At 26.7% G+C, this 13,756-nt stretch overlaps 3 protein-coding genes across 3 annotated transcripts; all 3 read left to right on the forward strand.

Moving 5' to 3' along the window:
• The first annotated feature begins 99 nt into the window (after positions 1–99).
• LOC126903937 (tRNA-dihydrouridine(47) synthase [NAD(P)(+)]-like) lies at positions 100–2,617 on the forward strand. Its single transcript, XM_050682520.1, has 2 exons — positions 100–261; positions 679–2,617. Exon 2 carries the CDS (start codon positions 687–689, stop codon positions 2,436–2,438), a length of 1,752 nt encoding a protein of 583 aa, XP_050538477.1. The 5' UTR covers positions 100–261; positions 679–686; the 3' UTR covers positions 2,439–2,617.
• Positions 2,618–3,943: 1,326 nt separating this feature from the next.
• Positions 3,944–6,995, forward strand: LOC126894015 (40S ribosomal protein S14a). Its single transcript, XM_050664638.1, has 4 exons — positions 3,944–4,084; positions 4,273–4,427; positions 4,618–4,705; positions 6,712–6,995. Exons 2-4 carry the CDS (start codon positions 4,279–4,281, stop codon positions 6,928–6,930), a joined length of 456 nt encoding a protein of 151 aa, XP_050520595.1. The 5' UTR covers positions 3,944–4,084; positions 4,273–4,278; the 3' UTR covers positions 6,931–6,995.
• Positions 6,996–8,006: 1,011 nt separating this feature from the next.
• Positions 8,007–13,756, forward strand: LOC126896062 (CLIP-associating protein 1). Its single transcript, XM_050668506.1, has 2 exons — positions 8,007–8,262; positions 9,474–13,756. Exon 2 carries the CDS (start codon positions 9,570–9,572, stop codon positions 13,614–13,616), a length of 4,047 nt encoding a protein of 1,348 aa, XP_050524463.1. The 5' UTR covers positions 8,007–8,262; positions 9,474–9,569; the 3' UTR covers positions 13,617–13,756.

The raw sequence follows: 13,756 nt of genomic DNA on the forward strand, positions 1-13,756 counted from the left end.
TTCACCAACGTTACACGGACGCTTAACAGTGAAGCTACATAAAGGGAACAAGCTGTAATCAGAGTATTGAAAAAAAATCAATAAATATTATTGGTTATGTTCAAAAACTTACGATTTATTACATTAAATTTTAAAAATAATTTATAAAAAATTAGTTTTTAGAGACAATACTTCCCTTACTTTTATAATTGCAGACATTTATAAAACTTGTGTTTATAATAATTGATGGCCCGACAATTATTGACGTATTGAAAATAAAAAGTAATGTACTTTAATTAGACAGGATAATTTGTAACAAAAATATAAAGTAGTAATTTAAAATAAGTTATAAGACTTAAAAATATTATTTTTTAAACATTGTGTTGTAGTTGAAATTATCGATAATACTGTTTTAGGATTAACATATTCTTTGATATACTTCTAAGTAATTCATCAAAGATGACGCGATTATGTTAATGATATATTATATTTTCAACATAAAAGCTGATTGAATTACAAAATAAAGTTCTAAAAATACTATTGAATATTTTACTTTAACTGTTAAAATAATATTAATAATCTGAAAAATATGTTTTTTTTTTAAATCTTATATAAATAAAAATTAGTTTATTATTTGATTGATGTAATTAACATATTATTTATTATTATCTTAGTAAAACTATTTTTATTTTGATTTAGGTTTTAAAATGTCATCATCAAATAATGACAAATTTTCCTCTAATAATGAAAATATGTTAACATTAGTTGAAAACAATGGATTAAATTTAAATATTGAACCAAACACTCAATATGGAAATAAAGGTGTAGCATGTATAAAAAAAGAATTTATTGTTGAAGACCATATACCAAAATTAGCAATCAATTGTATTTCCGAAAAAGATAAAGGTCAGATAACTGATATTGAACCTCCCTCCAAAAAGCAAAAATGCAGTAAAAGTGTTTTAAAAGGTCAAAATAAATCTAGAAACTGTACATATTTTCAAGATGCTAACAGTCATTTATGTCCTGCACTAGTAGAAGGTTTTGATAAAGGATCATGTTTAAATGACAAATGTAAATTTTTACACAATATTACACAGTACTTGCAAAATAAACCTCAAGACATTGATAGCACATGCTATGTTTATACTTTAAAAGGGTACTGCTCACGAGGTCTTACATGTCGATTTGGTCAAAATCATATTAAAAATGATTATAATTACATTGATCAAATTAAATATGACAATTGGTTACTAAATGAAAAAAAACATAACATGCATGGAAAAGAAATTGTATTACAGTTACGAAAAAAAACGTATGACTTTACTAAAAGTAATGAAGCTGTTAAAAAAATTGATAATGATAAAAATATTGGACCCCTTATAGAAGAAAACAGAGTTATTGACTGGACGAATAAATTGTATTTAGCTCCTTTAACTACCGTTGGAAATTTACCATTCCGCAGAATTTGTAAAGAATTTGGAGCTGATGTTACCTGCAGTGAAATGGTTCTCTCTTCTAGTTTATTACAAGGTCACAATCAAGAGTGGGCTCTCACTAAAAGACATGAATCTGAAGATTTATTTGGCATTCAAATTTGTGGAAATAATCCTTATATTTTAACAAAAAGTGCTCAAGTTCTTCAAGAAACTGTTGATATGGATTTTATAGACTTAAATCTTGGTTGTCCATTAGATCAAATAAATCGTCAGGGCGCTGGTAGTGCTTTGCTGTTAAGAAGCAAAAAATTGGAAGTCTGCTTAAAAAGCATGAGAACAGTTCTCAACGTACCACTAACTGTTAAAACTCGTTCAGGTGTGAACAAAGATCAAAATATTACACATGATTTAATTCCAATGTTCAAATCCAGTGGAGTTTCATTAATAACAGTTCATGGTAGATCAAGAGATCAAAGATATACAAAAATGGCTGATTGGAATTATGTTAATACATGTGCTAAGTTAGCAGATCCCATTCCAGTTTTTAGCAGTGGAGATATAATGTCTTATGAAGATTATGAAAAATCCAAAGTAGAATACCCTGATATTTCAGGTGTTATGATTGGTAGAGGAGCTTTAATTAAACCATGGATTTTTCAAGAAATTAAAGAAAAACGTCATTGGGATATAAGTAGTTGTGAACGATTTGAAATATTAAAAAGATTTGTAAACTATGGTCTAGAACACTGGGGAAGTGATACAAGAGGTGTGGAAACAACAAGAAGGTTTTTATTAGAATGGCTTTCATTTTGCCATAGATATATTCCTGTGGGTATATTAGAACGAGTGCCACAAAAAGTAAATGAAAGACCACCCAATTATAAAGGAAGAAATGATTTAGAGACACTTATGGCAAGTGGTAATTGTGCTGATTGGATAGAAATTAGTAAAATGTTATTAGGCCCAGTTCCTGATGGTTTTCAATTTTTACCAAAACACAAAGCAAATTCTTGGAAATAGCCATATTACTTAAATAATCTGAGCATGTGAATGTTGACATGTGGTTATTTAGTGATTATGAGTGTTCTTTCATCTTTAAATGTTATTACTTTTGTTCTGCATTTATTCTTGTTTAAGTATATATAAATATTATTGTAAACTACTCTTTTAATAAGTAAAATAGAATTATATTTCTTATGTTATTTTAAAAGATAAAAATAATCAAATTTAAATAAAATCTTACATCACTTAATCCTTACTTGTATTAACAAATCCTAAAAATTGTTAATAGTATTTATCTATTGATGTAATATTATTATTTTTAATTTAAAAAATGATATTTGCCAATATTGATGTTAATTTAATTTTAAAAAACTACTAGAATGAGACAATTTTTCTTATTTTCTTAGTAAATTCATTAAAAGAGAAATGAATTTAAGCAACATAATACCTTTCAAAAATATTACTTTATTTTAAAACATCTGGTGGCTTCATAGATTATTTATTTCAAAACCTGTTTATCTTGTGTTATTTTAATTTTAAGCAACGTAAATCCAAAATTAAAATCAAGAAATTAATTATTTCACACCTCTAATACTAATTTTTATTAGAATTTGGTTTTCTATTGAACGGTTACAGATCATTTTGGTTTTGTATAATATATTTTACTTTTTGTGCAAAGATATAAATTTAATATCTGACTACAAAGAGGTAGAGGAAGATCAAAAAAGAGATGGAGGGATGCTACTGAATACAATATGAGGACAGCTGATGTGTGCATAGATAATGTGGGAGTTCGTGTCAAGTGGAAGTTTAGAATAAGGGTGACCGACCCCAAGTAATTGGGAATAAGGCGAGAAAGAAGGAGATCTGACTTCAAAAAATCAAAACTTGATTTGCTTTGAAAAACTATTATGGGTTTTAAAATTATTAAATTTATTTTACGGTTTTTTAACATTTTTTATTTAAATTACCCATTTACATTATAACTAGTCATTATTTATATTCTTTTATACAAACATTAATATAAAATTTAAAAATTATTTGGGAGGTAAGCACCTCCTCTTATTTGACGCCTATAGAATATAAGCTTTTATTTTATATATTTCGTGAAGTTGATTATTGAAATAAAAAAGCGCGTAATCAAATAAATTTTTGATATGGCAACTTTGCATTTAGAATTTCCTAAGTTCTGGTTTAAAGACAAGTATTATATTAACACAGTAATAATTTAATTTATATTGCATACTTTATAATTATAAAAAATATATCGTAATTTTATAAATAAAGCTTATTATATATACTAATTGGTAAAAAAATAAATTCCAGAAAATTAAAAAAAAAAAGACGTGTGGTAGCTTTTTAAAAATTAATTATTTTTATTTGGCATTTTATTTTGACCAAATATTTTTAAATGTCATTTAATAATATTTGTTTCTACATCTAATTATGAAATTGTAGTCAATCTAGATAATGCCAAATGCCACGACTGAAAATACGAATATTAATGTTGGCAAGACTGTAGACTAACAAACTATCTGTTTAATAACCTCAATATTTTTATACATGTCGGATAACTCTTTTTTATATGTCTAAGGATTTACTATTCTGTAAATACTCGAAATCCTCGACGATTTTTGACATTTAGGCACTTCTTAGTATTCAAAGTTAGTAGAATTTAGTTTATCAAATAAATACACATCTTAAGATTTTACTATTATTTGTGCTTTTAAATTTTTTTAATTCAATACATTTGATATTTTTTCTATCTTATGTGTTTGTTTGCCATGTGGCTAATTTCATTTAACTAATAAAATTGAAAAATTATAATCATTAAAAATTGTATTATATATAGAATAAAATGGCTCCACGTAAAGGTAAAGTACAGAAAGAAGAACCAGTTGTCCAATTGGGGCCACAAGTTCAAGACGGTGAATTAGTGTATGGTGTTGCACATATTTTTGCCAGTTTCAATGATACATTCGTGCATGTTACGGATTTATCTGGAAGGTATGTATCATCAAGTTTAAAAATAAAACATCTATATATTCATATGTATGAATGTCTGAATTTAACAATATGACCAAATATTTAAGTAAACTGAAGGTATTATTTGATATAGTTAATTAGTTTTGATGTAGTTCAATAGGTTTAGATATAATATTAATTTATATTTAAAATGTTAAATGGAAATTTTTAGAGAAACTATTGCAAGAGTAACTGGTGGTATGAAAGTAAAGGCTGACAGAGATGAAGCATCTCCTTATGCTGCTATGTTAGCTGCTCAGGTGAATATTAATAATTATTACTGATGCTTGGACAATGCATATAAAAATTTAAATAATTTATATGTATAGGTGTCACTTATCACTATACTGAACTATTTTTTGATTATTACGTACATGATATATCAAAAATAATTTGTTTAAGTTTTTAATCCATTGTTGGTGATTCCAAATTATTTATACCATTGTTTACATTTATGAGAATTTTGTTCTAACAATTAAAAAATATTTTTTATTAGAAATAAAAATATTTGAATGCTTTTATTAATAGTAAATATTTAATATAATAATTCATCTTTTTAATAAAATACATAACTTAAAAAAAAACTTATTTAAAAAGTTTAATTAACTGTTATTAAAATGAATTATCCTTATCTATATTGACAATTTTTCATATCTATAAAATGGTAGTAAAATTCTATAAGAGAAAATATACCTTATTTGAAAGTAACGCATGACAAACTGATAAAAATAAAAATATAAAAACGATAATTGACGTGTTAGATTCATGCTAAAAAACACAGTATTAACAAAGTGTACATATCATTTATGATGTAATAAATTTAACATTATTAAAGTTGAGTTGATATTATTCCATATTTATTTTTGTAAATACTATAAGCATATCTTTAATGATGTTTAATTCAAATTTAATGTAAACAAGTAGTTCTAAAATTGATTAATTTGTGAGCATTTTGCTCATAGTGTCTCGTCATGTTAATAGTATTTTATTTTTATTTTTAGACAATAAGAATTGTTAAAAAAACTGAATATTATTATCTAAACCTTAAAAACAATTTTATAGATTGACTAGGGCTAATACATTTACTCTATTAGATTATGAAGAAATATTAATTATTCTTTTAGTATTTAAATCGCAATTCAAAGAATGTAGCTAGTTATAAACAGCTATTTTTAATTTGTTTATAATAATTATCTTTTTCTTTAAAACAAGAGTACATAACAATTATAAATTAGTTACATTTGAAGTATCTATTTTTCAAGAATGATGAACTAATATTTGCTTTTAAATTGATATAATACTAGTTTTCTTGATTTTTTTCTTTATACTGGGGAATGTCTAAAACAGAATTATTATTTCTAAATAATAATTATGTGCATTTCAGTTTAGTACTAATAAGCTCTAGCATAGATCACCTACTAGGTTATAATGTATTTAAATAGGTGAATATTCAGGAATTTTTTTAACAGTGGCATACAACATTTTTTTTGTAAAAAGTTCTATAAGTACGCTACTTTTCTAGTGAAATTAGTACATTTAAAAGTTAAGTAATAATTTTTAAAATAATTATTGCCTCATTAGATTATATTTTAAGCATATTTTTTTAGTATTCATCACTAATAAAAAGAAAAAAACATTTTTTTTTTCTAAATTTCAAAATAGCCATTTTTTGGCTTTTTCTTACAAAAATTGCTTGAAAACAATTTTAATATAAGTACTCGTTGAGTTACAAGTAACTTTGTACATATAGTGGTTATTCAGTGAGGATGGATGCAGCTTGTACTAGTGTATGTATACTCAGCCGGTGTTCTATACCCACTATGTATTAAAATGCTCATTGATTCATCGAGTTCAAAAATTATCAATCTATTAAATATTTTGTAAGGAAAAATATAAAAAATAGCTATTTTATTTTTTTTAAATTAATAAAATTAATTATAGTTTTTTCTTAATAGTGATTTATAAAAAACTGGTTTAAATGTAGTCTAAGAAGACAATAATTATTTAAAAATATATATCAGCAAAATGATTGTTTTAAAAGTTATAAACATCATTAGTTAAATTTCAGATATCTTTATATTTATTATTTAGTAATAACATGTAATTTTAAAGATAAAATTTCTTCATGCTTAATTAATGTAATAAAAACAAGTGCTAATTCAACAGTAAGAGTATTATTATAGATTTTGTTTATTTTAATCTTTTTTTAATATTCTCTAGAAAGTGACCTTAACTTAAATATTTTCTAATAAATTATATTTTTTAGGATGTTGCTGAAAAATGCAAAACATTAGGTATTACAGCTTTGCATATCAAATTAAGAGCAACTGGTGGAAACAAGACAAAAACTCCAGGTCCTGGTGCACAATCTGCATTGCGTGCTTTGGCTCGCTCTAGTATGAAAATTGGCAGAATTGAAGATGTTACACCAATTCCTTCAGATTCTACACGTAGAAAGGGTGGTCGTAGGGGTAGACGTTTGTAGTTATCCCAATTTTATATTTTTTTGTATAACTATTACACAAATAATAAATTGGGTTTCTCTTTAATTATTGTATGTGTATTTATTTTCAAAACAGAATTATAATATACCTTGAAAAATTTAGTAGATTTAATAATTTTTCAATTCTTGAACTATAAGTACTAACCCCTAAAAACTTAGTGTGCTTATTGAACAAAAGTATTTAAAAAAAATTATAAACAATTGTTTTTGAATTTTTATAATTTAATATTTTATGTAATTGTATTTTGCCTATTAAATAATTATTAATACTTATGGCAGTAGTATCATAGCTAAAGCAAAAATATTCACAAGGGAACTAATTCTCTTTTACCAATGCTTAACAAGCATCTGTTTTTTTTTTCAAAAAGTTAGATATTGAACGTATACTAGGAATATATATATATATGACATAGGATCATAAATTATTTGATGAGTTTTTTAATCTCTTCAAATCCTGATTAACCTATATTTATTTAGCAAAACAGAAAATTTGTTATGATGTGTTTTGGTTTTACTGGAATTATAAGAAAAATGAAATGACATTAAGAATTAAACTAAAATGAAAGTATTTTTATTAAGTAGATTATCTGATAAATTTATTTGGTACAATTTTAATCAAACGCAACTTAACAAAATTCTTTAATAATTAGTCATACCAAGTTTACAGGACAGGTTTGAAAAAAGCTGCTATTTTCATAGTTAGTATGTACAGAATATATTTAAAATTTGCTACTATATCAATATTAAATTATAAGAACAAAAGTTATATTGATATGGTTAATGCTATTCAAAAAATAAATTTTACATTTATTCATTCAATTAAGAGCTTGTTGATTTTTTGCTATATTATTATATGAAATATAATAACGGATTTACTTGAATATAACTAATAAACTTCAATAAAAGACATGGCTTTCTGTAAACTATTTATTCTTTGATTTTCCAATTAATTTCAACAAGTAAAAGTATTAGATATATTTATTTACAGTAGACATTTTTGAGGTTATAACATCGTTCCGAAGTTTGTGCAGTTGCAATCGAACGCACCCTATATTTATTACACAGTGTCCTTGACTAAAAACTGTTGTTGTTCGACTGCCTTCTTTTCGTTCTTGACGATTAGTTCTATCAAAAATTAATTTCATTAATGAGATTTCTATTCACATCGTTTTTGTTGTATTAATCCGTGTATATAAAAAAGAAATACACAACAATAATCTAGTGAAATTTTTTTATGAAACAATAAAGTAGTAGTCAATACGAAAAAATATACACAATGATGAACCCGTTATCATTTTTTGAAACCATTATTTGGTAAGTTATTTATTATTAAACCAACTTTTGGAAGTCTTTCGTCTACAAATGAATTTATAACACAATTATTTGTGTAATTATTGTTCTATAATTTTTTTCGATGTTATTACAGTCATTGAGTACTTAAAATAGTAGTAATTATTGTTAGAAACCTTAAATAAAATAATTAGACTTAATATTAAATATTAAAATCAAGTTTATAGAATATGTTAGTAATTATAAATATTAAAAATAAAAGTTTAACTTATGAAATCTAAGTTATTTATGCAGTTAACTATAACTTTTGTTGAATATTTTAATAATATATTTTTCAAGGTAAATAAAGCAATGAAGAATTTTATCAAATTTTTTAGTGTGCCCAATTTAATGTATAATAAAATCAAAAACATTTGCTTTCTTTAATTGAATATTATAGTAACATTAAATAGTTCTCAGTTATTTAATCCTTTAAATTTCTAAAGTAATTTTGTAAATGAACACCCACAACCAGCTGTTGAACACATGACAACAATTTTTAATAACTTATAAAGGATTTAATTTATACTAGTAAATATATGTATGTATATAATTGTTTTCTTTTCACTGCTGCTATAAATAATCATCAATTAGTTTAAATAATTTTAATAAAGGTTCTTTATTTTTAGCTTATCTGATAATTATCTAGTTAGTAAATTCCTATTTTTTTTTTTTTTTTTTTTATATACTTCAATTAAATTTTCCTGGTGAAATTCTTATGGATAAAAATTAATTAAATTTATATATAATATTTTTTTGGGGTTAAGTAGATTTAGTATTATTCTTATCAATTATTTATATAATATAATTGGTCAAAATTAGTTTAATTACATTATTATGCATACTATCTTTTTGTTCATAAATGATTTAATTATCATCAATACTATTTCCAAGAAAAAGTTATGTATTTTTTAATAATTTAAATTAACAAGATTAATTGATCATATGTTAGTGATGAATATTTTGTTGTTAACTTTGTTAATTCAAACAGCATTTAATTGGCTGAATTATTTTTCTGAAACTTGAGTAGACTTTTCTAGTATAGTACTAGGAAGTTATAAACTTCATTTTTTAATTAACTTAATATTGTTTATATCATTTTTCTAATAATTAAAATGAGTATCTGCAAACTAAAATTAATTAATGGTATCATTTTTTTGGTCTTAATTTAAATTTAGTTAAACATTATGTTTCAGAATATGAATAATTTAGATGAATTATATATTGATGTGATATACAAGATAAAAACAAACATACTTTCATATTAAAACATTATATAGAATTACTATAAAATGGCAGCTGGAACACCTCAAGATTTAGATGGCTTTTTGCCTTTATTATCAACAACTGATATTAGAATGAAAGTAACGGTAGGAGGGAAATTGTTTACATATTTGGAAGAACCAAGTAATTCTGTTGAATGTTCAGACATTGGATTATTCATTGATGGAATTGTTCAATGGTTATCAAATAGTAATCCCAAAGTTACCCAATATGGAATTGAAATTATTACACAACTAATAACAAGAATGCGAACAGATTTCAGACCTTATATATCAACTGTTTTACCTCTTGCAGTTGATCGATTAGGTGATGGTAAAGAATCAATAAAAATGAAGGCATTATTTCTTATAATGAAGTTGATGGAATGTGATACAATCAGTCCACAGTCACTATTTGATAAAATATCAGCCAATGCATTCAACCATAAGAATAGTAATGTAAAAGAAGGAGCTATGAAACTTTTACTTTCAACTGTTGAAGAATTTGGTGCTAATTGTATAACTATATCAAAAATTGTACCAATGATAATAAAGTTATTAAGTGATCCTAATGTTCAAGTTAGACATAAAGCATTTGAAACTTTAGTAGATTTATACAAACATGTAGGAGAAAAATTACGAAATGATATTCAAAAAAAATATACCATACCTCAAGGAAAAATGACAGACCTGATGAATAAATTTGATGAAGCCAAGGCAGCTGGAGATTTATTACCTACTGCTTTTGTAGGCCTTAGTCTTGCCGATGAAGATGAAATAGATCGTGCATGTATGTCAGGAAATAAACGAATTCCAGGCAGTGTCAAAAGGCCTGGTACTTTTTTCCCTCCAAATTCTACTACCCCTTTACATCGAACAGGTTCTGTACGAAAACCTGGGTCAGCATCATCAACTACCTCTTCACATGCTGGTGCAGTTGACGAAGAAACATTCATTCGATCTTTTGAAGATGTTCCTACTGTTCAAATTTTTAGTGTAAGAGATCTTGATGAAACAATGAAAAAGTTACATGAAAGTATTCAAGATGGTAATGAACAATGGAATAAACGAGTTGAGTCATTAAAAAAAATTAGATCACTAGTTTTAATTGGAACTACAAAATATGAAGAATTTTTTAACAATTTAAGGTATCTAGAACATTCCTTTCAGACTTCTGTGAAAGATTTACGATCTCAAGTTGTAAGAGAAACTTGTATCACTATAGCATTTTTATCTCAGCGTTTAGGTATTAAATTTAATCATTTTGCTGAATCAATATTTAGCAATTTAATTGATCTTATTCCTAATTCTGCCAAAGTAACTGCATCATCTGGATTAGTTGCTATAAGATTTATTTTGGAACATACACATGCTTCTCGTATAATTCCCATTCTAGCAAATAGTTTAAATTCCAAATCAAAAGATATCCGTCGAGCATGCTGTGAATTTTTCGATCAAATATTACGCACGTGGCCAACTCATGCCTTAGAAAGACATATAACTATACTTCAAGATTCTATTAAAAAAGGTATAGCTGATGCTGATTCTGATGCTAGGGTATTATCACGTAAGGCATATTGGGGGTTTTGTGAACATTTTCCTGATCAAGGTGAAGCGCTATTGAACAAATTAGAACCAGCATATCGAAAAGTATTGTTAACAAATTCTGGTTCTAGTTCATGCTTACCCAAATCAATAATGGCTGAGAGTACTAGAATGCCCTCTAGACGTCCTGTTACACCTCAAAGTACTATTTCAATGAGGTCAAGTAGTGCCATAGATTTGCAAGCAGCTCAAAGAGCTAAAGCACGAGCACAATATGCAGCATTAGCAAGACAAAAAGTTAATCCAATGTCATCTCCACAGCTAATTTCTAAGAAAACTGGTGAAGAAGAAAGAGTAGGAAGATCCAGAGGTCGAATGTCTATATCTCAACCAACTAGTCGTTCTGGATCACCATCATCAAGATTTGCATTTGGTCAACCAAAATCTAGAAGGGGTAGTTCTGGAATACCTAGATCTCAAGATACTAGTAGAGAAGCAAGTCCTAATCGGTATAGTTCTTTAGGATCACATTCAAGTAGTAGAAGACCTCCTATTTTACCTACATCAAGGCCAATAATGGCACAAAAAATACTATTGCAAAGTAGGGAAGCAGAATCTGCCTTGGCTGATGCTCTGGGTACTACAGGGAGTCATAAGTCTCCAAGAAAAGTGCTTGGAAGATCCTTAGAAGATCATAGTGATGAGAGTGAAACATCAAGTATTTGTTCTGAGCGATCAGTTGATTCACACAGAAGACCATCAGATTCATTTTATTGGAATGGATCACAGCATAGGTTGCATAATAAAGATATTTGGGAAAATGCTAATTTAGACATAGTAGACATTATTTCAAATTGTGAAAGTTCATTTTGGAACAATCGAAAAGATGGCCTAGTAAATTTACAATACTATTTACAGCAAGGCAATAAAATAAGTGAAATTTTGTTAAGAAGATTGACAGATGTATTTACCAAAATGTTCATGGATTCTCAAACTAAAGTTATAAGTTTATTTTTAGACGCTCTCAATGAATTAATTGTAACACATAGCCAATATTTAGAATACTGGTTATATATTCTATTAGCAAAACTTTTTAACAAGGGTGGTTCTGATATATTAGGTTCTGTTCATTCAAAAATTTTAAAAACCATGGAGGTCGTCAGAGCATCATTTTCTTGTGATGCTCAATTAACAGCCGTTTTCAAATTTCTTACAGATCCTACTCAAACACCTAATGCTAAAATGAAAATAGCTGCTATGAGTTATATTTCAAAATTAGCAGTGACAACAGATCCTGGGTCAGCATTTCCTTCAGCCATTGATGGAAAAAAAGATTATGCAACTTTAGCTTTAACAAAAATGATTGGTTGGACTATGGGTAATAATATTAAACAAGGTCCAGAATTAAGACGTGTTGCTCAAGATGCAATATTGGCATTATATAGCTTAAATGCATCTCAAATTACACTGAGGCTATCTCAATTACCTGAAGAATATCAAGAAGCTGTGTCTGGAATAATTAAAAATAGAGTTAGAAGAAGTAGTGTGGATCAGTTGTTGTCTCCAAAATATAACCGTCAGTCACCAACAAACTTAGCTTCTCCCCCTCTACAACCTGACACTACAGATGCTTTTAATTCTGAAGAAATTTATAAGTCATTAAAACAAACTTCAGCTGAAATACAAAAATATAGTTTAGAATGTCATTTTACTGGTGATAGAGAAACTGCTTCCTATGATTCTGGAATCAGTCAAATGTCTTCTCGCACTGAAGTTGAAAATCATAACTTAAATGGCTACAAAAACGGACATACAACAACCACAGCAGATGGAATTGTAAAAGTTCTTGATGATTTGGACAAAGATTCTTTACAGTTAGATTATAAACAATCAAGTCTAAATCGTTTGAAAGAAGTCATTCGAGATGGACCTTCAGAAATACTAGTTAAAAATTTCAAAAAAATAATCAAAGTAGTTTTAAAGTTATTAATGGATAATGAACCTATTATTAGAGAGCAAGCAATATTATTAATAACATCTCTAGTCCAGAGACCAGAAATGGCTCCATGTTTTATTAATTTCACTGAATTAATAATTCTTAAAGTACTGAACATGTGTTGTGATCCTTGTAAACCAGTAGTTAAAGTTGCAGAAGAATGTTCATTTGCTTTAAGTGTGTCTTTACAACCAGAAACTGTAGTTAGAGTAATAACTCCACTTATATCTGCCAAAGAATTTCCTGTAAATTTAATGGCAATTAAAATGATGACCAAATTGGTGGATATGTATGGCAGTCCTCCTGTTGCTTCCCAAATGAAAGAAATAATGCCAGGACTTTTGCAAGGCTATGATAATCCAGATAGTGCAGTTAGAAAATCAGCTGTATTTTGTATGGTTTCTCTACATAAAGTATTTGGTGAACATGAATTTGCACCATATATATCTTGTTTGAATGGTGCAAAACTTAAATTGCTTAATTTGTATATAGAACGTGCTCAGCAGTCTTCTCCAACATCACCCAGAACTAATTAGTCAACTGATATTATTGTGAATAATTCATAATTGAACAACAAATGAGTCCAATGGAAATTAATTTCTAGAATTTGTAATACTTGCACATAATATAAATGCAAGTTATTTCTAGTAATTTGACCAACATAAGGATGCTCAAG

Source organism: Daktulosphaira vitifoliae, unplaced genomic scaffold, assembly GCF_025091365.1.
Source record: "Daktulosphaira vitifoliae isolate Bord-2020 unplaced genomic scaffold, ASM2509136v1 Scaffold_1, whole genome shotgun sequence".
NCBI classification, from domain to species: Eukaryota; Metazoa; Arthropoda; class Insecta; order Hemiptera; family Phylloxeridae; genus Daktulosphaira; species Daktulosphaira vitifoliae.